The sequence below is a fragment of the Cetorhinus maximus genome, chromosome 19, assembly GCF_964194155.1.
Source record: "Cetorhinus maximus chromosome 19, sCetMax3.hap1.1, whole genome shotgun sequence".
NCBI lineage: Eukaryota > Metazoa > Chordata > Chondrichthyes > Lamniformes > Cetorhinidae > Cetorhinus > Cetorhinus maximus.
In genome coordinates, this window is record NC_135897.1 from 97,584,747 (window position 1) to 97,611,818 (window position 27,072).

Here is a 27,072-nt window from a genome sequence, read left to right on the forward strand (position 1 = left end):
AACTTCAGTTAAGTAGAGAGACTGGAGAAGCTGGTGTTGTTCTTCTTGCTGCAGAGAAGGTTATGAGGTTTGATCGAGGTGGTCAAAATTTTGAGGGGTTTTGATGGAGTAAATAAGGAGAAGTTGTTTTTTACTGGCAAAATGGTCACTAACTAAAGGACATAGATTTAAGGTAAAAGCAAAAAACTGCGGATGCTGGAAATCTGAAACAAAAACAAAAATAGCTGGAAAAACTCAGCAGGTCTGACAGCATCTGCAGAGAGGAACACAGTCAATGTTTCGAGTCCGTATGACTCTTCATCAGAATAATAGGTTTAAGGTAATTGGCAAAAGAATCAGAGGGGAGATGAGGAGAATGAGTTGTTGTGATCTGGTATGTGCAGTCTGAAAGGGCAGTGGGAGCAGATTCAACAGCAATTTTCTGAGGGAATTAGATTGTATATCTAAAAAGGAAACATTTGCAGGGCTATGGGTAAAAGAGCAGGAGAATGGGATTTGTGGATTAACTGTTACAAAGAGCTGACAGAAAAATATGTTCCTTCTTCCGCACTGGAAGTATCTATCGATTCCTCGATATCGATCTGGCTTATGGAAGAAAGGGGCTCTTTCAGGAGGTATGTGTTGGCATTACAAGCTGCATCATCCTCCTTGCCATATGGGGCAATCCAGTAATAACTCATCTGAAGCCCATGAGCAAGCTCAGCCAAGTAGACCCGACCATCAATCCAGAATGGGCTGATGTCCGTTCGCTTTGATTTCAAACGTCCAGCTTTTAAGAGATTTGCAAAATCCTGAAATATTAAATAAGACATGTTAAAGGCAAGAAGCTATGGAATTTTTGCTCAGCTGTTGCTCCTAAATGAAACACTTATAATTTTCCTCACTCCTTTAGAGTTTATAGAATCAAATTGGTTAATATTCATTAAAGGGCTATGATATTCAGGCCACTGACACAAACTGATCAGTCTGTTCCTGTCTTGGAATTTTAATGCAATTATATAATCATAGAATTATCTGACCCTCACACATTACCTATATATTTCAGAAGATCATACAATATGTACCTGTAATTCTCTAAAATTGCATGCAGGGAAAACACTTTGCATCTTGACACACTGCTGTTCTGTGGCAAATGAACCACTCAGTGTACAGTGTGGGTTGGGGGTGGGGAGTCGGGTGGGAAGTGGGAGGATGTTGGGGGAGATCATGGCTTGGACACCAGGATCTGATAATCTGAGCATTACCATCCCTCACAGACACCCTTCAACTGCTTTCCAGGTCACTTCTGTAGCAAAGACAAAAGAACAATTGCTGCAATTCCAACTCATTTTGCCACAAGATGCAAGGTTTTCCATGATCTTTGGCATCTTTGAATCAGTTTAAGCAAAAATTGGGCCTTTTAAAAGGATTCATGCGACTCCTGTTTGGCATGAGTTCAAATGAAGTCATAAAGACCTGGGCATTACCCTCAGATTAAGCAGCCCTGATGCATGCAGGGATGTGGAGTGGCTTTTCAGAGTTAAAGGCACATGCTCAGTTACCTTTGGTTTCAGTGTTAACAATTTCCTGTCAGGTCTGACCTCCTATGATCCAGTTTTCTAAACTCTGATCATATCACCTTCTGAACCCACTACAGTCACATCCTTTAGTTTCTTTTTCAGAAAAGTTCCTAACTTGTCTTGAACTTTTTTTTTATTCGTTCATGGGATGTGGGCTTCGCTGGCTGGGCCAGCAGTTATTGCCCATCCCTAGTTGCCCTTGAGAGGGTGGTAGTGAGCTGCCTTCTTGAACCGCTGCAGTCCATGTGGTGTAGGTACACCCACAGTGCTGTTAGGGAGGGAGTTACCTGTCTGTTTCAATCTTCTGTGATCATTTACTGTATGACTAGTAGTCTTTAGGTGAAAAGTCTACCCCAATTTCCTGTCTTGCTTTAGCCTCTGCTTGCAAATTATGCCCCCTCATTTTCAAGTCCTTCACCATAGAAAACAAGTTCCAGAGCGGCTTTTTTACTTTCCTTTCACGCAAACTCTCCGACCCAAATTCACAGACACTCAACCATGCCATATTAAGGAGCCTCGACACCGCCATAGTATCAGTCACAGGTAAGGCCATTTCTGATCACTAGCTTGCATCACCTTTCACCCACATCCTCCTTACCCCTCCAAATCCTACTTCCTTTTGTATTCTCCCCTGGGGAAAAAAACTCTACCCGAGTTCACTTAAAACTTCCATATCTCCCTGAAGAAGAGTCATACAGACTCAAAACGTTTTCTCTCTCCACAGACGCTGTCAGACCTGCTGAGTTTTTTCCAGCATTTTCTGTTTTTGTTTCAGATTTCCAGCAACCGCAGTATTTTTTTTTAAACTTCCATATTCATGGACTAATGTTCATGTAATTTCAACAACAGCCTACAGAATCCATAAACCACTTCATCAGCAGATGCAGAGAAAAGGGTATGTAATGTAATTTTTCAAACACAGAGCTAGCAGAGAGAATCGCTGAGTTGGTGATTGCATCAGCCCCATGGAAGCATTCCAGTGATGGACTTAAGTACGAAGCAATCCTCACAGGTCGACAAAGTTTACAGGTCCTAAGTGCAACTCCAATTGTTTACACACTCACTAAAACACCCAAACTGAGCAAGACGTGGAAGGTGTGGCCTTCTGCAAGCACCAAGGAAATTCCCAGCCTTCCAACTATTCTGCAAAGCCTGTGGCAGAAAGGGCCATTGGCAGTGGCCATGCACTAAAGCAAAAGCTGATGCAGCTATAAAGAGCCGTGCACTGATCCAAACAGACAATACACAATGGGTACCTTCAAACAATAAGAATGATCGTCTGGTATCCCATCAGAAACACATACGGAGGCAATTGACAAACCAAAACATGGCGATGATGTGCACGACAAGACGAAGAGTGGGGAACGCAATTCACACCATCAATCTCGTGTAAAACATAGATGCCGTCACTCATTCACTCATTTGCACACACATGGGCATAAATAGAAACAAAGAAAATAGATTGGAGAATCTATTGGAGACGCACAAGTGAGATGGCCTATTGGCCGGATATGAACAATGACGTTGAAGTCATCAAGAAGTGTGAGACATGTCAAGAGCATATGGCAAGTCAGCACAAGGAACCACTGATTCCACATGAAGATCCTACCCCACCCTTGATCCAAAATGCATCTGATCTTTTTCATGCCCATTGCACTAACTTCATTGTCATCATTGATTACTTTACCAAATACCCCATCATTCGCCAATTGTACAAAACATCAAGCACAACTGTTGTGCACACTCTAAGCACTATTTTCAGTTCATTTGGCGCATCTAGAGAGATCATTACAGATAATGGTCCGCAATTTATTGAGAAGGCATTTCAGGATATGTGTGAGAAGTGGAATATCGATCACACTACTTCTTCTCATTACCCTAGGTCTAACAGCCTAGCTGAATGAATGATTTGCATGGTGAAATCTCAAATTCTCGAATGTAGACAATCAAGGCTGAATCCTATCTTTCTACTAATGCCTTACACAAACTAAATTCTTTCCCTGAGATTGGCTGAAATTCCAGAATGCCTGAAAGTGAAGAGAAATGGAAATAGGGATTGAAATGTAGGTTTCCAGCTGATTAGCGGATCACTTCCTACCTATCCTTATTAAAGAAAAACTCTAGTTGCATGTGAAATCTGGGAGAACTTGGACTATTAATTAGGACCAAATTTGACCATTCAAAATTCAATCATTTACACAGTTAAAATCAGGCCCAAAATTTAAACTAGACTATTCAAGGGTGAAACCAGGAAGCACTTCTTTAAATAAAAATAAAAACAAAACACAGTGGATGCTGGAGATCTGAAATAAAAAACAGAAAATGCTAGAAAAACTCAGCAGGTCTGACAGCATCTTTGGAGAGCGAAGCAGAGTTAATGTTTTGACTCCAACATGATGATTCTTCATCACTGGAGGGGTAGAAATGTAATGGATTTTATGCTGTTGAAAAAGGGGGGAAATTGAGGAGGTGGGGGACAGGTTAGAGGGCGGGGAGATTAAATGACAAAAATGGCATGGGACCAAAAGCAAAGAGAGTGGTAATGATAGTATCAAAGAAGCAAAGGATTGATGCAGAGTAGGTGTGAATAGCAGAGTAATGGTCAGTGCTGTCTGAAAGCCAGACATCAGAACAAGATACAGACTGGCACTTGGGGTAAAAAAAATTAAAATAGAGAAAAGAGTCCATGGTCTTAAGTTGTTGAACTCAGTGTTGAGTGTAGAAGGCTGTAAAGAGTCTAATTGGAAGATGATGTGCTGTTCCTCCAGCTTGGGTTGGGCCTAGCTGGAATATTGGAGCCGGTTGTGGACTGTATCAGTGCTGCTTCGAAGCTCTCATCCGGAACTGGAAAAATTAATCAATTTTTGCTTCCAATTTCCACCCCTTTCTCACCTTAACATAGTCCATCTCTAACACTTCCCTTCCTTGACTTCGCTGTCTCTATTTCAGGGGATAGACTGGCTTCTAATGTTCATTACAAGCCCACCAACTCCCACAACTAGCTCGATTACACTTCCTCACACCCTGCTTTGTGTGAAGGACTCCATTCCATTCTCCCAGTTTTTCCATTGCTATCGCATCTGTTCCAATGATGCCACCTTATACAACAATACTTCTGACATGTCATCTTTTTTCCTCAACTGAGAATTCCCTCCAGTGTAGTGTCGGGACCCTCTAACATGTCCGGCCCATCTCCCGCGCCTCTGCCCTCACCTCTTCCCCTCCCTCCCAGAACCATGATAGGGTCCCCCTTGTCCTCACTTTCCACCCCACCAGCCTCCGCATTCAAAGGGTCATCCTCCGCCATTTCCGCCAACTCCAGCATGATGCCATCACCAAACACATCTTCCCCTTTGCCCCGCATGTCAGCATTCCATAGAGACATTCCCTCTGTGACACCCTGGTCCACTCCTCTATCAATCCCAACGCCTCATCCCCTTCCCACAGCACCTTCCCATGCAATCACAGGAGGTGTAACACCTGTCCCTTTACCTCCTCCCTTCTCATCGTTGAAGCCCCCAAAGACTTCTTCAGGCGAAGCAGTGATTTACTTGCACTTCTTCCAATTTAATCTGCTGTATTCACTGCTTCCAGTGCAGTCTCTTCTACACTGGGGAGACCAAACGCAGACTGGGTGACCACTTTGTTGAACATCTTTGCTCAGTCCACAAGCCATGGCCCAGACCTTCCTGTTGCTTGTCATTACAATTCACCACCTTGCTCTCCTGCTCACATTTCTGTCCTCAGCCTGCTGCAATGTCCCGGTGAAGCCCAACACTAATTGGAGTAACAGCACCTCATCTTCCAATTGGACACTTTACAGCCTTCTAGACTCAACACTGAGTTCAAGAACTTCAGACCATGAACTCTGTCCTCCATTTTGATTTTCTCCCTCTTGTGCCAGTCTGTATCTTGTTCTATTAACACATTCTGCTATTTTGCTTTCAGACAGCACTGACCTTTATTCTGCTATTAATGCTTACTCTGGACCAAAGCTTTAGATTTTCATATTATCATTACCACTCCCTTTGCCTTGCGTTCTATGACACCTTTGTCATTCAATCTCCTCTGCCCTCTAGCCTAACCCTGACTTCCTCTTTTGCTCCACTTGCCCTACCTACTTTCTCAACAGCATAAAACCCATCATGCTCCTATCTTTGTTCAGTTCCAAAGAAGAGTCATTTTGGACTCAAAACATTAACTCTGTTTCTCTCTGCAAGATGCTGCCAGACCTGTTGAGTTTTTTGGGTACCTTCTGTTTTCACTATTGCACTTTTTCCTACAAAGAGTAGTGGAAAGCTAGAACACTCTTCCCAAAAATCTTTTGAGATTGGGACTCAATTGCAAATTTCAAAACTGAGATTGATAGACTTCTGTTTGGTGAGGGTTTTATGGAACCAAGAGGAGTTGATGGAGTTAAGATACAGGTCACCATGATCTAACTGAATAGCAGAATAGACTTGAGTGGCTGAATGGCCTCCTCCTAGATTCACTTCATTTAAACTAGTTGTGTTGAAATCAATGATTAATTCCAAAAAGGATATATTTTCTTTTACCAAGCAGGCTGATTCATCAAAGTCATTGCCCCAGATGTAGACATTGGTTAAAGTTTTGTTGGATTTCAAGGCATTTGCAAGTGCCATCAGACCAATGCCAGAGATGTTGTTCCTGGCCACAGACAATCTGGTGGAAAAAATATGTATAAATTAATTCTGTAAATGGGTTTAAAGTCTTTGAGCATGATTACTTCAAGATCTCATTGTTTAGAAACTATGATACTGATGGGAGTTTGGTGGTAGCAGTTCTATTTAATATCTTGAGGCGATGCTTGGATTCTCTCTTGTTGGAGATGGTCATTGCCTGGCGTTTGTGTGACATGAATGTTACTTGCCACTTACCAGCCCAAGCCTGAATGTTGTTCAGGTCTTGTTGCATTTGGACATGGACTGCTTCAGCATCTGAGATGTGAGTGGAACACTGTGCAATCATCAGCAAACAATTCCCACTTCTGACCTTATGATGGAGGGAAGTTTATTGATGAAGCAGCTGAAGATGGTTGGGCTTAGGACACTACCCTGAGGGACTGCTATTCCGAGTTGAGATGATTGACCTCCAACAACCATAACTACCTTCCTTTGTGCTAGGTATGACTCCAACCAGTGGAGAGTTTTCCCCCTGATTCACATTCACTCCATTCTTGCTAGAGCTCCTTGATGCCAAACTTGGTTGCCTTGATGTTAAGACCAGTCAATCTTACCTCACCTCTAGAATTCACCTCTTTTGTGCATGTTTGAACCAACATTGAAAGGAAGTCCAGAGCTGGGGCCCTGGCAGAACCAAAACTGAACATTGGTAAGCATGTTATTGAATAAATGTCACTAGATAGCACTGTCACCAATGCCTTCCATTGCTTTACTGATGATCGAGTGTAGACTGATGGGGCAGTAATTGGCCAGATTGGATTTGTCCTGCTTTTTGTGTACAGGACATACCTGGGCAATTTTCCACTTAGCTGGGTAGATGCCAGTGTTGTAGCTGTACTGGAACAGCTTGGCTAGGGGTCATGGCAAGTTCTGGAGCACAAGTCCTCACTACTACAGCTGGGATGGTATCAGGACCTTTGTTCCAAATTCCTTGATACCCTAATCCAACAAAAATCTACCAATTTCACTCTTGAAACTTTTGATTGATACCCAACATCCACGGCTTTTTTTTCAGACAGCACAGAAACAGGCCATTCAGCCCATCTAGTACATGCCATTGTTTATGCTCCACGAGTCTCCTCCCTCACCTCTTCATCTCACTCCATTAGCATATCCTTGGAATATTTTCTCCCTCATATGTTTATTTAGCTTCCCCTTAAAGGCATCTATACCTCAACCACTCCCTGTTCCACATTCTCACCTGCCTCTGGGTAAAGAGGTTTTCCTGTCTTCCCTATTGGATTTATTAGTAACTATGTGATATTTATGGCCTCCAGTTCTGGTCTCATCGACAAGTGGGGGGTGTACCCACTGGATGTGTACAGTTTGTGGAGTATAAACACTGTGTCCGCTTGTGATTCTCGGAGCTGCCTCCAGTCTCCAGTACTGACTGGATCAACTTACAGATTCCAGGCTGTCATATTTTCTGTGTTGTGAATACACCGCCTTAAGACTTCAGGTCTTTGTTTTTATGAAGTTTGCGTTTGTCACACCTGTTCCAGATAAACCGGTTTTCATAGTATCCAGCTCACTCACTCTGATCCTGAATGCAACATAGGACCTAGGAACAGGAGGAGATCCTACAGACCCTTGTTCTTCCATTCTATTAGAAATGGAGGGTGGAATTTAGTTGAGCCCACCAGGGCCAGCATGATTGCTGGGTGGGGGGGGGGGCAGCAGGAGGTCCTGCATCAGAATTGTGGCATCAGGAAAACTGTCCTTAATTAACTTGGGGCTGGGAAGGGCCTGATACGGGATTCCTGCCCACTGGCAGTGACATGTCAATCAGGCTCATTACTGAGCCACTCACACCAATTATCCCTGAGCCCACCAGAATTCAGGGTGGCTCAATGAATTAATGGGAGTCTCATGGCTCTCCTGTGCCTCCCCGAAGGCCCCTAGCAAACCCTGTCCAGCTTTACCTCTGCGCTCATGGGGTGGGCACTCTGCCCGATTGGGAGACTGGGCATCATTCGAAACTAACATCCTGCCCCTGCCCCCACCTCCCTGGCACTCACCCGTGTGCCAGGATCCAGCATTGACTCTTAGGCCGTCCTTGGGACTATAACAGGCAGCAGCCAGCATTCCCAGTGGCACTGCTGGCAATGGAGACCTACCAGCTTCTCATTGACTGGCAGCTCTTGGAGGAGTGGGACTTCCACCCCAGAGTCCCAGATCCAGTGGAAGACGCAGAGTTGGCCAGTTAATTGCCTGACGGTCACGTAATTGCATTGGGGTCCCCCAGTGGTCGTGATGTGGGATTTCTGTCAATTCTCCAATTGGTGGGAGATCCCCCCTCATTGGAACTAAATTGCAGCCTTCTTTAACTGGAGCAATTACCACAAGTGTTAAAATAAATTCTTAAAGTGTTTGTATTTCAAATTGATCTTTAACACTTTAATTATTCCAGGCCTCTGCTGCAATCTACTTCTCTATCCCATTTTTAGATTTAACATTAGGATTATTTGACTATCTTCTTCTCTACACCTTCACTGTTCCTTGATGATCTGATGAATGTGTCAAATATACTGGCCCTAAAAGTCCCCACTCTAACCCTCGTGGCCACCTCAACCTGAAAGGTGACACCTTAGACCCAGCTGATCTTCTGGCCTATTTTTGCAAGAGGTTAGCAAAATAACTCCCAGTTGCCATTACTGACACTTGTTGATCTAATTTCATTTGATATGTATTAATGCTTTTGGAATGAAGCCCTTTTTTTATTCATTGACAGGATGTGGGCTTCACTGGCTGGGCCAGCATTTATTTCCCATCCCTAGTTGCCCTTGAGAAGGTGGTGGTGAGCTGCCTTCTTGAACCGCTGCAGTCCATGTGGGGTAGGTACACCCACAGTGCTGTTAGGGAGGGAGTTCCAGGATTTCGACCCAGTGACGGTGAAGGAACGGCGATATATTTCCAAGTCAGGATGGTGAGTGGCTCAGAGAGGAACTTTCAGATGGTGGTGTTCCTATCTATATGCTGCCCTTATCCTTCCAGATGATAGTGGTTGTGGGTTTGGAAGGTGCTGTCTAAGGAGCCTTGGTGAATTCCTGCAGTGCATCTTGTAGATGGTACACACACTACTGCTACTGTGCGTTGGTGGTGGAGGGAGTGAATGTTTGTGGATATGATGCCGAGCAAGCGGGCTGCTTTGTCCTGGATGGTGTCAAGCTCCTTGAGTGTTGTGGGAGCTGCACTCATCCAGGCAAGTGGGGAGTATTCCATCACACTCCTGACTTGTGCCTTGTAGATGGTGGACAGGCTTTGGGGAGTCAGGAGGTGAGTTACTTGCTGCAGGATTCCCAGCCTCTGACCAGCTCTTGTAGCCACAGTACTTATATGGCTAGTCTAGTTTCTGATCAATGGTAACCCCCAGGATGTTGATAGTGGGGGATTCAGTGATGGTAATGCCATTGAACATGAAGGGGCGATGGTTAGATTCTCTCTTGTTGGAGATGGTCATTGCCTGGCACTTCTGTGGCACAAACGTTACTTGCCACTTGCCAACCCAAGCCTAGGTATTGTCCAGGTCTTGCTGCATTTGCACATGGACTGCTTCAGTATCTGAGGAGTCGCAAATGGTGCTGAACATTGTGCAATTATCAACGAACATCCCCACTTCTGACCTTATGATGGAGGAAAGGTCATTGATGAAGCAGCTGAAGATGGTTGGGCTGAGGACACTACCCTGAGGAACTCAGAGTCAGTTCCTCTTCCAGCCTCCTGTGGGGAAGATTTATTTTACTTTTGAACTGGAAGGTCTTTTTATCCAGAATCAACCTGTTTATCACGTTAGATTTTGCACAGATTAGATAATAAAGCTGGTGGACTCACGCTACCAGCTGGTCGTTCATGTAGCGGATGGCCTCACTAATGTAAACGAGTCCATCATCCTCAATTCTGTTTGCTCCCAAATCCAGAATCTTCAGCGGAGTGTTGTGCTTCAGCAGCTCGGCCAGTGACTTTGCTCCATCAGAGGATATTTGGTTACTGTCATGACACATTAAATCACAGAATCAGAATCACAGAATCACAGTGCAGAAGAGGCTGTTTGGCCCATCGAGTCTGCACCGACATGTGAGAAACACCTGACCTACCTACCTAATCCCATTTACCAGCACTTGGCCCATAGCCTTGAATGTTGTGACGTGCCAAGTGCTCATCCAGGTACTTTTTAAAGAATGTGAGGCAACCCGCCTCCACCACCCTCCCAGGCAGCGCATTCCAGACCGTCACCACCCTCTAGGTAAAAAAGTTTTTCCTCACATCCCCCCTAAACCTCCTGCCCCTCACCTTGAACTTATGTTCCCTCGTGACTGACCCTTCAAATAAGAGGAACAGCTGCTCCCTATCCACCCTGTCCATGCCCCTCATAATCTTATACACCTCGATCAGGTCATCCCTCAGTCTTCTCTGCTCCAAAGAAAACAACCCAAGTCTATTCAACCTCTCTTCATAACGTAAATGTTTCATCCCAGGCAACGTCCTGGTGAATCTTCTCTGCACCCCCTCCAGTGCAATCACATCCTTCCTATAATGTGGTGACCAGAACTGCACACAGTACTCCAGCTGTGGCCTCACCAAGGTTCTATACAACTCCAACATGATCTCCCTACTTTTGTAATCTATGCCTCGATTGATAAAGGCAAGTGTCCCATATGCCTTTTTCACCAACCCACTAACATGTCCCTCCGCCTTTAGAGATCTATGGACACACATGCCAAGGTCCCTTTGTTCTTCAGAGCTTCCTCGTGTCATGCCATTCATTGAATACTTCATTGTCAGATTACTCCTTCCAAAGTGTATCACCTCACACTTTTCAAGGTTAAATTCCATCTGCCACTTATCTGCCCATTTGACCCTCCCATCTATATCTTCCTGTAACCCAAGACACTCAAACACACTGTTAACCACCTGGCCAATCTTTGTGTCATCTGCAAACTTATTAATCCTACCCCCCACATAGTCATCTATGTCGTTTATATAAATGATGAATAATAAGGGTCCCAGCACAGATCCCTGTTGTACGCCACTGGACACTGGCTTCCAGTCACTAAAATGTCTTTCGGTCATCACACTCTGTCTCCTACAACTAAGCCAATTTTGAATCCACCTTATCAAATTACCCTGTATCCCATATGCATTTGTCTTCTTTATAAGTCTCCCAAGTGGGACCTTGTCAAAGGCTTTGCTGAAATCCATATAAACCACATCAACTGCACTACCCTCATCTACACACCTGGTCATCTCCTCAAAAAATTCAATCAAATTTGTTAGGCATGACCTCCCTCTGACAAAGCCATGCTGACTATCCCTGATCAAACCTTGCCTCTCCAAGTGGAGATAGATTCTCTCCTTCAGAATTTTCTCCAATAGTTTCCCGACCACTGAAGTGAGACTCACTGGTCTGTAGTTTCCTGGCTTATCTCTACAACCCTTCTTAAATAGCCGAACCACATTAGCTGTTCTCCAGTCCTCTGGCACCTCCCCCATGGCCAGAGAGGAATTAAAAATTTGGGTCAGAGCTCCTGTGATCTCCTCCCTTGCCTCCCTCAGCAGTCTGGGACACAAATCATCTGGACCTAGAGATTTGTCCACTTTTAAGCCTGCCAACACCTCCAGTACCTTGTCACTCCCTATATCAATTTGCTTAAGAACCTCGCAGTTTCTCTCCCCGAATTCGATGCCTTCATCCTCATTCTCTTGGGTGAAGACGGATGTGAAGTATTCGTTCAACACTCTAGCGATGTCCTCTGGCTCCACCCATAGATTGCCCCCTTGGTCCCTAATGGGCCCTACTCTTTCCCTAGTTATCCTCTTCCCATTGATATACTTATAGAATATCTTGGGATTTTCCCTACTTTTACCAGCCAGAGCTTTCTCATATCCCCTCTTTGCTCTCCTAATTGCTTTCTTAAGCTCTACCCTGCACTTTCTGTACTCCACTAATGCCTCCGCTGATTTGCTTCCTTTGTACCTGCTAAAAGCGTCTCTTTTCCTTATCATCGTATCCTGAATATCTCTGGTCATCCATGGTTCTCTGGGCTTGTTACTCCTTCCTATCACCCTGGAGGGAAAATGTTGAGCCTGTACCCTTCCCATTTCCTTTTTGAACGCCCCCTACTGCTCCTCTTTAGATTTCCCCACAAGTAGCTGTTCCCAATGTACCTTGGCCAGATCCTGCCTTATTTTACTAAAATCCACTCTTCCCCAATCCAAAACAGTTTTTTGCAACTTGTCTATTTCTTTGTCCATAACAAGCTTAAATTGTACCATGTTGTGGTCGCTATCATTAAAGATAAAGAACAGTCCCACCCTTTCCAATCTATCCTCATAGCTGAAGTTTCTCATCCCTGGAACCTTTCTTGTAAACCTCTTCTGCACTCTGTCCAACATGTTCACATTCTTCCTATAATGTGGCGTCCAGGACTGTACACAATATTCCAGCTGAAGTCTAACGAGTGTCTTATATTAATTCAGCATAACCTTCCTGCTCTTGTACTCTATGCCCCTATTAATAAAGCTCAGGATACTATATGCTTTATTAACTGCTCTCTCCACCTGTCCTGCCACCTTCAATGATCTATGCACATATACACCCAGGTCTTTCTGCTCCTGCACCCCCTTCAAAATTTCACCCCTTATTTTATATTGTCCATCCATGTTCTTCTGACCAGGTTCAAGTGCTCAGTCAATATTTCAACACATTCTGCTCTGTAAACCACTACTTTCAAGTTGGCTCCAAATTTCTCTGTTACTGCCTTTAAATTAACCTTTGTTAACTGTTACAAAACATTAACAGACAGGTGGCCTCTCTCTGGAAATGCCTGAGCATTGAGAGTAGCCTTGATGACTTTTCAATTAATACAGCAACAGTAAATGTGAAAAATCCGCAGTAAAATCCACAGTTTTTTGCTTTTATATAAATGTCAAACCTGTTTGTTTAAACTCTGGAAAATCCCTCTGCACCTGCTTTACAGTTTATGCATTTGCACACTGCAAGAGCTCCCAATTTGGAAGGATCCCCATGGGGACTGACACGGGCATATCTCTGGGCAGAGTTTGCACGATCACCATTCCCCCTACCCAGGGCATTCTGAAGTGTTTTACTTTAAGTGAAAAGACACATTTTAAAAATAACATCTTGTAATGTCCTGCATTTATAATAATTTGCTTAACTGCCGTTCCTCACCACCATACAATACCAAATTATAAAATTCTTTGGCAAAGAAGGAGGCCATTCAGCCCATCATGCAGCTGGGTAATGGAAAGTAAAAGTACAAATATCATTTACCAGTGGAGATCAAGGAGTCGGAGACTCTGGTTCTTAACCAGTTTGTCACAAAGTTGCTGTACACCAAAGTCCTGCATTGCCATTTTCTCCAAGTGCAGCTCCTGAAGAGTTTGGTTGACCTGCAGCATAAGGGCCATGTGCACAATTGCCTCTTCCTAAAAATCAAAAGCAAGAAAAGCTGGTGGGAATTTTAAGTTTGGTTTCTGCCCTAAGCTAATGACATGGTGCAGTTGTAACTTACTGCACATAAAAGGTATGTTAGCTATTGCGAATTAACTCCAGTGTGAAGTACTAACAAAGATTATTGGATAAGAAGCGAAATTCTTTCCTTCATTCGTCTTATAGTCTCGAAAAAATCTCATTAATGATGAATAATTTAATGGATTGAATCTCTCCTGAAATTTGGCTCCTGGATATGCTGCTGTCAAGAGCTTTTACAAAAGTTATTGGTGTAAATCTTGTTTAGACTAAAGAGTTGTGCAAAGGCAACAAACAGTTGGAGAATCAAATTCCCCATTCATGTGACAGTTGAAACATAAGGAGCTGGATTTTACAGCACCCCACCACCCCCCCTCCCCCCCACCACCACAACCAGCCTTTTTGAACGTTGGGGCTCATAAAATGTAATGCATGGCCTGCCTGCTGCCTTCCCACCCATCCCTGGCCTGTCTCCCACTTAATGGGGGGCAGTGGAGGCATCGGGCAGCCTACTCGCCATTGGGCCTATTGAGGCCTTTAAGTGGCCAACTGATGGTCATTTAAATGCCTCATCCTGACCGCAGCATCACACCCCCTACCCCCACAATGCTGCTACTTTATTGCAGCAGGGGGAGGTCTGTTATTATCATTGTGGGTCTTAAATGTGGTAAATGAAGAGTCTGGACCAGACAGATAATTCGGGAGGCAAGGCTGTTGGTAAACTCTACCTTTTATTGAATATTATACTAACGATGTACAATACAGATGCAGCATGAGGCTCTACATAGAACTGTCTCTCTTTATGCTCTGATGTCATGTGATCTTATGGCACTGATGATGTACATTATATACTAACATAACATTAACCCTTTACAGGAGTCCCAGGCCAAACAGGTAGCCCAACAGGTTTTACTGGGTGAGTTGGTGATGGGCAAGAAGAGAGATACCTCCTTTGGAGTGTCCCATGTGCCCATTGGAGGCATCATCCCCCAGATCATACCATCAACCCTGGCCTCTCAAACCCAATCCCCCATTTCCCTCACCCTCTTCACTGGTGCTTGCCAACCAGGCCCTCTTGATACAATGGACTTACCTTCAGTCCAACTTCCCTAACCTCCTCTTCTTCAGGACTGCCTGGAGTCCCAGCAGTGACCACTGTTCAAACCTGGTGTTGCTGGGAGTACAGAGCTGCGGCCAATTGGATTTGCCTGCATCTCTCAAGGTGGGACTTCTTCCCCAGATGGGGAAGTGAGTCTCACCCTGAGCCAATGAGTGCCCAACCTTTCAGTCCGGGAACGTGGCACCCTGTAAAGTCCAGTCCCAGGTTTTGGGTCAATGGCACACGTGGAAACAGATCACCATTCTCATGCCTGAACTGTAGATGGAGTTCACAGAGCAGTGAAGGAATTGAACTGCTGTAAATGTGCATAAAGAAATTTATTTGTGTGTTAAACAACATAAGTAGAGAATTCAGTGCTACACAAGTCAATACTGAGAGAAGGAAAAGGAGGATCAGGAGAAAGGACAGAGGGATCATTGAAGTATCCACAAGAAACTGTCCATACCCAAGGCAGAGAGTAAACAGAGAGAGAAAGAGAGGGAGAGAGAGAGAGAGAGAGAAAGAGAAGGGAGAGAGAGAGAGAGAAAGAGAGAGAGAGAAGCTCCTGGACACTTGGTGGGTGCCTTTGGAAACCAGCTGACCAATGAGGTTGGGCTTCTCATTGGATCATTCAGCAGCCACACTATACCCGCCCATGCCAATGGAAGTCGCCCAGTTCCCATATCACAGAGTCCCAACATGCATCAACTAACGGCTACAACTTCAATTTAGGGGGAGACGGGACTGTGGTAGTAATGTCACTGGGCTGGTAATCCAGAGGCCCAGGCTAATCCTCTGAGGACACGGGTTCAAACTGAATTTAAATTCAATTAATAAATCTGGAATTGAAATCTGGTCTCAGTAATGGTAACCATGAAACTATCACCAATTGTTATAAAAACCCATCTGGTTCACTAATGCCCTTTAGGGAAGGAAACTGTTGTCCTTACCTGGTTTGGCCTACATGTGACTCCAGACCCACAGCAATGTGATTGACTCTTAACTGCCCCTCTGAAATAGCCTAGCAATCCACTCAGTTGGGGTCAACTAACTCCTTAGTTTGAGAAGGATATATAAACAGATATCTCAGTGTGATCTAGCATTGGTTGCTGGCAGTTTGGGTGAGTAAAGGAGTGTTAATTTCTTTGTAAAAATCTAATTTTGTTTGTATTTGCATTTAACTGAAATTTATTGTCCAAGTTCTAAGTTTCCCAGCCTTAATCAGGGCTTTAGGGTTCGGCTGGAAGAGCAGATGAAGAGAGCTGATTAGGGAAAGCAGCTTCAACCAGTTTCTCTTCGTTTGAGAAGGATATATAAACAGACATCTCAGTGTGGCTTAGCACCAAGTGTGACTGAACAGAGTTCTGGAGTTGGGTGATTAAGAGAGTTAAGTGAGGAGAGGAATTGGTTCTTGCCATGCTACAGGGGTAGAAGGTAGCTGTTTGGGGGTTATCTGGTAAGTGATTAAGGTGTATTCCTAATGTTTGAAAAGAATAAAAACTGGTGGTAAGGTTAATAAAATATATATTTAAAAAGGAATATAATTAAATGAATAAAATAATTTAAGAAGTTAATAAAGACCCATTAAGGATGGCAGGACAGGTGATGTGTCAAGACTGCAGCATCTGGGTACTCCTAGATGCCAGTGTGACCCAGGGCAAACACGTCTGCAGTAAGTGTTTGTGGCTCGAGGAACTTCAGCTCAGAGTCATTGAGCTGGAGGCTGAGCTGCAGACACTGTGACTCATCAGGGAGGGGGAAAGTTACCTGGATACTTTGTACTAGGAGGCAGTCACATCTCTTAGGCCAGGATCTCCTGATTTGGTCAGTGGTCAGGGACAGGAGAGTGTTGCTGCGGGTGAGGCAGGGAAGGGGACCCAGAGGGCAGCAGCCTCAGCCCTTGCTTTTGTCCAACAGGTTTGACACCATCCAGGACAAAGCAGCCACTTGATTGGCAACCCATCCACAAACATTCGCTCCCTCCACCACCGACGCACAGTAGCAGCAGTGTGTGTACCATCTACAAGATGCACTGCAGGAATTCGTCAAGGCTCCTTAGACAGCACCTTCCAAACCTACAACCGCTACCATCTAGAAGGACAAGGGCAGCAGATAGATGGGAACACCACCGCCTGGAAGTTCCCCTCCAAGTCACTCACCATTCTGACTTGGAAATATATCGCCGTTCCTTCACTATCGCTGGGTCAAAATCCTGGAGCTCCCTCCCTAACAGCACTATGGGTGTACCTACACCACATGGACTGCAGCGGTTCAAGAAGGCAGCTCACCACCACCTTCTCAAGGGCAATTAGGGATGGGCAATAAATGCTGGCGCAGCCCAGTGAAGCCCACATCCCGTGAATGAATTTAAAAACAGCACCTAGCTTCTTTTGATGATTTCAGCTGGCAGTCTACTTGACTCCAAATGTAATTAAATCAGACAGACAGACCCAAAAACTTACACCCATAAACTTACTTCACAATAAACTGGAAAAATATTATGAAAATTATTATACTTTCATGACAGAATTGAGTATACCAAATAGAAAAAAATACAAATACATCAATGTTTCAGCTCAAAGGAATGTTTGGGCCATTTCAAGGTTATGCCCCCAGGTTCTGGACTTGTCACCAGGAGAAATCGTTTCTTTGTATCTGTCCTATTAAATCCTTTAATCATTAGGAATATGGAAAGATTTATGGCACAGAAAGAGACCATTTGGCTCATTGGACAGATTTTTCCAGCACCCCCCCCCCGCAGCGGGGCTCCCGACAGCAGCTCCGTTGAGCCATTGAAACCTCCGTTCACATTGGAGGGACCAGACGATCCCGTTTGCATGAGGGGCTGGAAAATTCCAACCATTGTGCTATCCAGCCTAATCCAACCTTCCAGCTCTTGCTCCGTGCTTATTTTTTTATTCGTTTGTGGGTTGTAGGTATCACTGGCTGGGCCAGCATTTATTGCCCATCCCTAATTGCCCTTGAGAAGGTGGTGGTGAGCTGCCTTCTTGAACTGCTGCAGTCCATGTGGTGTAGGTACATCCACAGTGCTGCTAGGGAGGGAGTTCCAGGATTTTGACCCAGTGACAGTGAAGGAATGGTGATATATTTCCTAGTCAGGATGGTGAGTGACTTGGAGGGGAACTTCCAGGTGGTGATTTTCCCAACTATCTGCTGCCCTTCTCCTTCTAGACAGTAGCGATCATGAGTTTGAAAAGTCCTGTCCAAGGAGCCTTGGTGAATTCCTGCAATGCATCTTGTAGATGGTACGCACTGCTGCCACTGTGCGTCGGTGGTGGAGGAATAGAATGTTTGTGGGTGGGGTGCCAATCGGTTGGAGCTGCTTTGACCTGGACGGTGTCGAGCTTCTTGAGTGGTGTGGGAGCTGCACTCATCAGGCAAGTGAGGAGTATTCCATCACACTCCTGACTTGTGCCTTGTAGATGGTGGACAGGCTTTGGGGAGTCAGGAGGTGAGTTACTTGTTGCAGGATTCCTAGCCTCTGACCTGTTCTTGTAGCCACAGTATTTATATGGCGAGTGTAGTTCAGTTTATGGTCAATGGTAACCCCCAGGATGTTGATAGTGGGGGGATTCAGTGATGGTAATGCCATTGATAGTCAAGGAGCGATGATTAGATTCTCTCTTGTTGGAGATAGTCATTGCCTGACACTTGTGTGGCGCGAATGTTACTTGCCACTTGTCAGCCCAAGCCTGGATATTGTCCAGGTCTTGCTGCATTTGGACATGGACTGCTTCAATATCTGAGGAGTCATGAATGGTGCTGAACATTGTGCAATCATCAGTGAACATCCCCCCTTCTGACCTTATGATGGAAGGAAGGTCATTGATGAAGCAGCTGAAGATGATTGGGGTGAGGACACTACCCTGAGGAATTCCTGCAGTGATGTCCTGGAGCTGAGATGACTGACTTCCAACAGCCACAACCATCTTCCTTTGTGCTGGGTATGACTCCAACCAGTGAAGAGTTTTCCCCCTGATTCTCATTGACTACAGTTTTCTTAGGGCTCTTTGATGCCACATTTGGTCAAAGGAAGCCTTGATGTCAAGAGCAGTCACTCGCACCTCATGGAAACATGAATGCTGGCTTAGCATGTCATTTGTGAAGCAAATTTGCATCATTTCAGCCTCCTCTGGAGGTCCCCAGCATCACAGATGCCAGTCTTCAGCCAATTTGATTCACTCCACGTGATTTCAAGAAACAGCCGAAGGCATTGGATACTGAAAAGGCTTTGGGCCCTGACAATATTCTGGCAATAGTACTGAAGACTTGTGCTCCAGAACTTGCCACGCCCTTGGCCAAGCTGTTCCAGTACAGCTACAACACTGGCACCTACCCGGCTATGTGGAAAATTGCCCAGGTAAGTCCTGTACACAAAAAGCAGGACAAATCCAACCCGGCCGATTACCGCCCCCATCAGTCTACTCTCCATCATCAGTAAAGTAATGAAAGGGTTCATCAATATGGCAATCAAGCAGCACTTGCTTAGCAACAACCTACTCACTGATGCCAAGTTTGGGTTCCACTGGGGCCACCCAGTTCCTGACCTCCTTACAGCCTTGGTTCAAACATGGACAAAAGAGCTGAACTCCCGAGGTGAGGTGCGAGTGACTGCCCTTGACTTCAAGGCTGCATTTGACCAAGTGTAGCATCAAGGAGCCCCAGCAGTTACTGCAGTAAGGAGAGATGATATCTTGGAGGGGACATCAAATTAAGCTTTGTGGGTAGAGCTCAGGAATTAAAAAGGAGCAACCATGTTGTTAGGTGTTTATTATAGACCCCCAGATAGTCAGCAGGAAATTGAGGAGCAAATATGTGCACAATTTGTGGAGGTGTGTAAAAACAATAACAATAGGGTAATTATATTAGGTGATTTCAACTTTCCCAACATTAATTGGGATAGACATAATGTTAAGGGCTTGGATGGAGTGGATTTCTTGAAATGTGTACAGGAGAACTTTTTAGGTCAATATGTAGAGGGTCCAACAAGGGACGGCGCAGTGCTGGACCTAATTCTGGGGAATAAAGCTGGACAAGTGGCTGAGGTGGTGGTAGGGGAGCATTTTAGTGATAGCAACCACAACATGGTACAGTTTAAGTTTGTTATGGACAAAGAAATAGACAATTTGTAAAAAAATGTTTTGGATTGGGAGAGAGCGGATTTTAGTAAAATAAGGCAGGATCTGGCCAAGGTAGACTGCGAACAGCTCCTTGTGGGGAAATCTACAGAGGAACTGTGGGGGGCGTTCAAAAAGGAAATGGGAAGGGTACAGGCTCAACATGCTCCCCCTAGGGTGATAAAAGAAAGCTCTGGCTGGTAAAAGTAGGGAAAATCCCAAGATATTCTATAAGTATATCAATGGGAAGAGGATAACCAGGGAAAGAGTAGGGCCCATTAGGGACCAAGGGGGCAATCTATGGGTGGAGCCAGAGGATATCGGTAGAGTGTTGAATGAACACTTCACATCCGTCTTCACCCAAGAGAATGAGGGTGAAGGTATCGAACTTGGGAAGAGAGACTGCGAGGTTCTTGAGCAAATTGATATAGGGAGTGACAAGGTATTGGTGGTGTTGGCAGGCTTAAAAGTGGACAAATCTCCAGGTCTGGAAGATTTGTGTACCAGACTGCTGAGGGAGGCAAGGGAGGAGATTGGGGCTCTGACCCAAATTTTTAATTCCCCTCTGGCCACGGGAGAGGTGCCAGAGGACTGGAGAACAGCTAATGTGGTTCCGCTATTTAAGAAGGGTTGTAGAGAGAAGCCAGGGAACTACAGACCAGTGAGTCTCACGTCAGTGGTAGGGAAACTATTGGAGAAAATTCTGAAGGAGAGAATCTATCTCCACTTGGAGAGGCAAGGTTTGATCAGGGATAGTCAGCATGGCTTTGTCAGAGGGAGGTCATGCCTAACAAATTTGATTGAATTTTTTGAGGAGGTGACCAGTTGTGTAGATGAGGGTAGTGCAGTTGATGTAGTTTATATGGATTTCAGCAAAGCCTTTGACAAGGTCCCACATGGGTGAATTATAAAGAAGGCAAATGCACATGGGATACAGGGTAATTTGATAAGGTGGATTCAAAATTGGCTTAGTTGTAGGAGGCAGAACGATGCTTTAGTGACTGGAAGCCAGTGTCCAGTGGCATACCACAGGGATCTGTGCTCGGTCCCCTATTATTTGTCATTTATACAAATGGCATAGATGAATATGTGGGGGGTAGGATTAGTAAGTGAGCAGATGACACAAAGATTGGCCGGGTGGTTAACAGTGAGGTTGAGTGTCTTGGGCTACAGGAAGACATTGACGGGATGGTCAAATGGGCAGATAAGTGGCAGAGGGAATTTAACCCTGAAAAGTGTGAGGTGATACACTTTGGAAGGTGTAATTAACAAGGAAGTATTCACTGCATGACACTAGGAAGTTCTGAGGAACAAAGGGACCTTGGCATGTGTGTCCATAAATCTCTGAAGGTGGAGGGGCATGTTAGTGGGGTGGTGAAAAAGGCATTTGGGACACTTGCCTTTATCAAATGAGGGATAGATTACAAAAGTATGGAGATCATGTTGGGGTTGTATAGAACCTTAGCGAGGCCACAGCTGGAGTACTGTGTGCAGTTCTGGAAGGATGTGATTGCACTGGAGGGGGTACAGAGGAGATTCACCAGGATGTTGCCTGGGATGAAACATTTAAGTTATGAAGAGAGGTTGGATAGATTTGGGTTGTTTTCGTTGGAGCAGAGAAGTCTGAGGGATGACCTGATCGAGGTGTACCAGATTATGAGGGGCATGGACAGGGTGGATAGGGAGCAGCTGCTCCCCTTAGTTGAAGGATCAGTCACGAGGGGACATTAGTTCAAGGTGAGGGGCAGGAGGTTTAGGGGGGATGGGAGGAAAAACTTTTTTACCTAGAGGGTGGTGATGGTCTGGAATGCGCTGCCTGGGAGGGTGGTGGAGGTGGGTTGCCTCACATCCTTTAAAAAGTACCTGGATGAGCACTTGGCACGTCATAACATTCAAGGCTAAGGGCCAAGTGCTGGTAAATGGGATTAGGTAGGTAGGTCAGGTGTTTCTCATGTGTCGGTGCAGACTCGATGGGCCGAATGGCTTTTTCTGCACTGTGTGATTCTGTGAAAACTGGAGTCAATGGGAATCAGGGGGCAAACTCCGCTGGTTGGAGTCATACCCAGCACAAAGGAAGACGGTTGTGGTTGTTGGAGGTCAGTCATCTCAGCTCCAGGACATCACTGCAGGAGCTCCTCAGGGTAGTGTGCTCAACCCAACCATCTTCAGCTGCTTCATCAATGCCCTTCCTTCCATCATAAAGTCAGAAGTGGGGATGTTCGCTGATGATTGCACAATGTTCAGCATCATTTCCGACTCCTCAGATACTGAAGCAGTCCATGTCCAAATGCAGCAAGACCTGGACAATATAGAGGCTTGGACTGACAAGTGGCAAGTAACATTCACGCCACACAAGTGCCAGGCAATGACCATCTCCAACAAGAGAGAATATAACCATCGCCCCTTCACATTCAATGGCTTTACCATCACTGAATCCCTCACTATCCACATCCTGGGGGTTGCTATTGGCCAGAAACTGAACTGGACTAGCCATATAAATAGTGTGGCTACAAGAGCAGGTCAGAGGCTCGGAATCCTGCGATGAGTAACTCACCTCCTGACTCTCCAAAGCCTGTCCACCAACTACAAGGCATAAGTCAGGAATGTAATGGAATACTCCCAACTTGCCTGGTTAAGTGCAGTTCCCACAACGCTCAAGAAGCTTGACGCCATCTCGGTCAAAGCAGCCCGCTTGATCGGCACCATATCCGCAAACATTCACTCCCTCCACGACCGATGCACAGTAGCAGCAGTGTGTACCATCTACAAGATGCACTGCAGGAATTCACCAAAGAAGGACAAGGGCAGCAGAGCAGCAGATAGATGGGAACACCACCACCTGGGATTCCCCTCCAAGTCACTCACCATCCTGACTTGGAAATATATTGCCGTTCCTTCACTGTCGCTGGGTCAAAATCCTGGAACTCCCTCCCTAACAGCACTGTTGGTGTACCTACACCACATGGACTGCAGCGGTTCAAGAAGGCAGCTCACCACCACCTTCTCAAGGGCAATTAGGGATGGGCAATAAATGCTGGCCCAGCCAGTGAAGCCCATATCCCGGGAATGAATAAAAAAATAAGCACGGAGCAAGAGCTGGAAGGTTGGATTAGGCTGGATAGCACAATGGCTGGAATTTTCCAGCTCCTCATGCAGACGGGATCGTCTGGTTCCCCCGATGTGAACGGAGATTCTAATGATGTGAATTTAAAAAACCAAGAACTTGCAAAACTGTTGTGATAGTGTGACCAAGTTTCCCTCGTAGATTTGGTCTGCCTGGCACATATCATCTGCCACATCATAACAATTCACTGCTCACAATGCGGCCTGCTTAACATTGGGGTAAATAAACACAGACTCGGTGACTGCTCTCCAAAGTATCTTCTTTCAGTTCACGAGTGTGGTCACAAGCTGCCTGTTGCTTGTCATTTTATATTCCCCACCTTCTTCTCGTACTAACATTTCTTTCCTCAGCCTCCTGCCATCTTCCAATGAAGCACAATGTCAGCTCAAGGAACAGCAGCTCATCTTTTAATGAAGAGCTATACACACTTCTGGACTCAATAGTGAAATGAACAGTTTATTAGAGTTATTTGAGGATGTTACAAACAGGGTGGATAAAGGGGGACCTGTACATGTAGTGCATTTGGATTTCCAAATGGCATTTGATAAGGTGTCACATAAAAGGTTACTGAATAAATTAAGAGCTCATGGTGTTGGTAGTGATTTTTTATAAATTTATTCTTTCACGGGATGTGGGCTTCGCTGGCTGGGCCAGCATTTATTGCCCATCTCTAATTGCCCTTGAGAAGGTGGTGGTGAGCTGCCTGCTTGAACCATTGCAGTCCATGTGGCTTAGGTACACCCACAGTGCTGTTAGGAAGGGAGTTCCAGTACACACTGCTGTCACTCTGTGTCAATGGTGGAGGGAGTGAATGTTGAAGGTGGTGGATGGGGTGCCAATCAAGCGGGCTACTTTGTCCTGGATGGTGTCAAGCTTCTTGAGTGTTGTTAGAGCTGTACTCATCTAGGCAAGAGTATTCCGTCACATTCCTGACTTATAGATGGTGCTTTGGGGAGTCAGGAGGTGAGTTACTCACTGCAGGATTCCTCGCTTCTGACCTGCTGTTGTAGCCACAGTATTTATATGACTGGTCCAGTTCAGTTTCTGGTCAATGATAACCCCCAGGATAATAAATAAAAGCAAAATACTGTGGATGCTGGAAATCTGAAATAAAAACAGAAAATTCTGGAAAAAGCTCAGCAGGTCTGGCAGTACTTGTGGAGAGAGAAACAGAGTTAATGTTTTGAGTCCAATATGACTTCTTTGGAACCCCCAGAATGTTGATAGTGGGGGATTCAATGATGGCAATGCCATTGAATGTCAAGGGGCAATGGTTATGTTTTCTCTGTTGGAGATGGTCATTGCCTGGTACTCGTGTGGCATGAATGTTATTTGCTACTTATCAGCCCAAACTTGAATGTTGCCCAGGTCTTGCTGCATTTGGACACACACTACTTTAGTATTTGAGGTGCCACTGATGGTATTGGACATTGTGCAGTCATCAGCAAACATTCCCACTTCTGTAATAAAAACAGAAAATGCTGGAAAAACTCAGCAGGTCTGACAGCATCTCTGTAGAGAGCAACAGAATTAATGTTTTGAGTCTGTCTGACTCTTCTTCAGAGCAGAAGTCCCCATTTCCCTGACCTTATGATGAAGGAAGGTAATTGATGGAGCAGCTGAAGATGGTTGGGCTGAGGACACTCCCCTGAGGAACTCGAGCAGCGATGTCCTGGGGCTACATATGAACATATGAATTAGGAACAGGAGTGGGCCACTTGGTCCATCAACCTTGCTCTGCCATTTGATAAGATTTTGGGTGATCTGATCATGGCCTCTACTTTCCTGGTCAGTCAAGAAACTATCTAACGCAGCCTTAAAAATATTCAATGGCCCTGCCTCCACAGCTGTCTGGGGAAGAGAATTCCATGGAGTAATGACCCCCTGAGAGAGAAAAATTATTTTCATCTCTATATTAAATGGGAGACCCTTTATTTTTAAACTCTGTCCCCTAGTTCTAGTCTCTCCCATGAGGGGAAACATCCTTTCAGCATCCACCCTGTCAAATCCCCTTAGGATCTTATATATTTCAAGAAGATAATTGCTCATTCCCAAGGCACAACTTGTCCAAGCTTTCCTCACAAGACAAGCCCTTCATCCCAGGAATCAGTTGAGTGAATTTCCTCTGCGTTTTTTTCCAACGTAATTATATCCTTTCTTAAATAAGGAAACTAAAACTGTACACAGTACTCCAAATGTGGTCTCATCAATGCACTGTTGATGATTGACTGCCAACAAACACAACCATCTTCCCCTTTGTGCTAGGTATAACTTCAACCAGTGAAGAGTTCCCCTCTGATCTCCATTGACTCCAATTTTGCTCGGGCTCCTTGATGCTACACTCGCTCAAATGCTACCTTGATATTAAGGGCAGTCACCCTCACCTCACTTCTTGAGTTCAGCTCTATTGTACATGTTTGGATCAAGGCTGTCATGAGGTCAGAAGTGAATGGCCCTAGTGAACCCCAAACTGAGTATCAGTGTGCAGGTTATTGCTGAGTAAGCGCGGCTTGATATCTCTGTCATGACACTTTCTAGCATGTTGCTTATAAGAAAGTAGACTAACAGGGTGGGAACCCAGTAGCTGGGTTGAATTTGTCCTGCTTTTTGTGGGCAGGATAGTTTGAAGAATGTTTGAGGACTCTGGGTCTATACTCGATGGAGTTTAGAAGGATGAGGGGGGATCTGATTGAAACTTACAGAATACTGAAAAGCCTGGATAGAGTGGACGTGGGGAAGATGTTTCCATTACTAGGCCAGACTAGGTCCCGAGGTCACAGCCTCAGAGTAAAGGGAAGACCTTTAAGAACAGAGTTGAGGAGAAACTTCTTTATCCAGAGAGTGGTGAATCTATGGAATTCATTGCCACAAAAGGTTGTAGAGGCCAGGTCATTGAGTGTATTTAAGACTGAGATAGATAGGTTCTTGATTGGTTAGGGGATCAAAGGTTACGGGGAGAAGGCGGGAGAATGGGGTTGAGAAACTTATCAGCCATGATTGAATGGCGGAGCAGATTCGATGGGCCGAATGGCCTAATGTCTGCTCCTATGTCGTATGGTGTTATGATAGACTTGGGTAATTATTCAAATTGCTGGATAGATGGACTGAAAGTGCTGCTTTGGTACATAAGTGTGAGTTTGGAGAGTGAGGGAGTACAGAGAAGAGGGGAAGGCGTGCTCCTCTCTTTTTCTACCATCTTTCATCTCCCAGTAGCTGGCTTTTATTTCAGTATGGGGCAGTTATTCTACTTAAGTAATTGTAAAAATTAGTTTTTAAAGTTATGTTATATCAGGTCAACGTGGGTGAGTGGAATGTACGTCTTCCAGTATGTGGGAAATCATGGATGCACCATGTGCCCTAAATGAACACATTTGCAGGAAGTGTCACTGGCTGTAGAAGCTTGAATTCTGGGTTTCAGAACTCGAGCGGCGGCTGGAGTCACTGCGGTGCATCCACAAGACTGATAATTATGTGGATAGAATTTTTAGGGAGGTAGTCACACCACAGGTTAGGAGCGTACAGGCAGAGAGGGAGTGGGTGACCGCCAGGCAATCTAAGAGAACCAGGTAGGTAGTGCAGGCATCCCCTGAAATGATCTCGCTCACCAATCGGTTTTCCATTTTGGAAACTGGTGAGGGCCATGGTTCCTCAGGGGAGTGCAGCCAGAGTCAAGTCTGTGGCACCATGGGTGACTCAGCAGCATAGGAGGGGAGGAAGTAGGGTGGAAGAGCAATAGTGATAGGGGATTCAATAGTCAGGAGATCAGACAGGTGTTTCTGTAAACGTGACTTCAGGATGGTGTGTTGTCCCCTGGTGCCAGGGTCAAGGATGTTGTGGGATGGCTGCAGAACCTCCTCCTGGGGGAGGGTGAACAGCCAGAGGCTGTGGTCCACATTAGCATCAATAAGATTGGTAAGAAGAGCAATGAGGTCCTGAAAGCAGATTTTAGGGAGTTAGGAA

The 27,072-nt window shown here is 45.2% G+C and overlaps 1 protein-coding gene across 1 annotated transcript in view; it reads right to left on the reverse strand.

The window, feature by feature from the left end:
• Positions 1-27,072, reverse strand: part of LOC144694285 (uncharacterized) — a 67,680-nt gene that overhangs the window by 13,146 nt on the left and 27,462 nt on the right. The window contains exons 6-9 of the mRNA XM_078564621.1: positions 13,554-13,708; positions 10,094-10,249; positions 6,116-6,242; positions 551-791 (exon numbers count right to left, since the gene is read on the reverse strand). Of these exons, the coding sequence (XP_078420747.1) occupies positions 551-791; positions 6,116-6,242; positions 10,094-10,249; positions 13,554-13,708 (679 nt within the window). The remainder of the gene's footprint in view (positions 1-550; positions 792-6,115; positions 6,243-10,093; positions 10,250-13,553; positions 13,709-27,072) is intronic.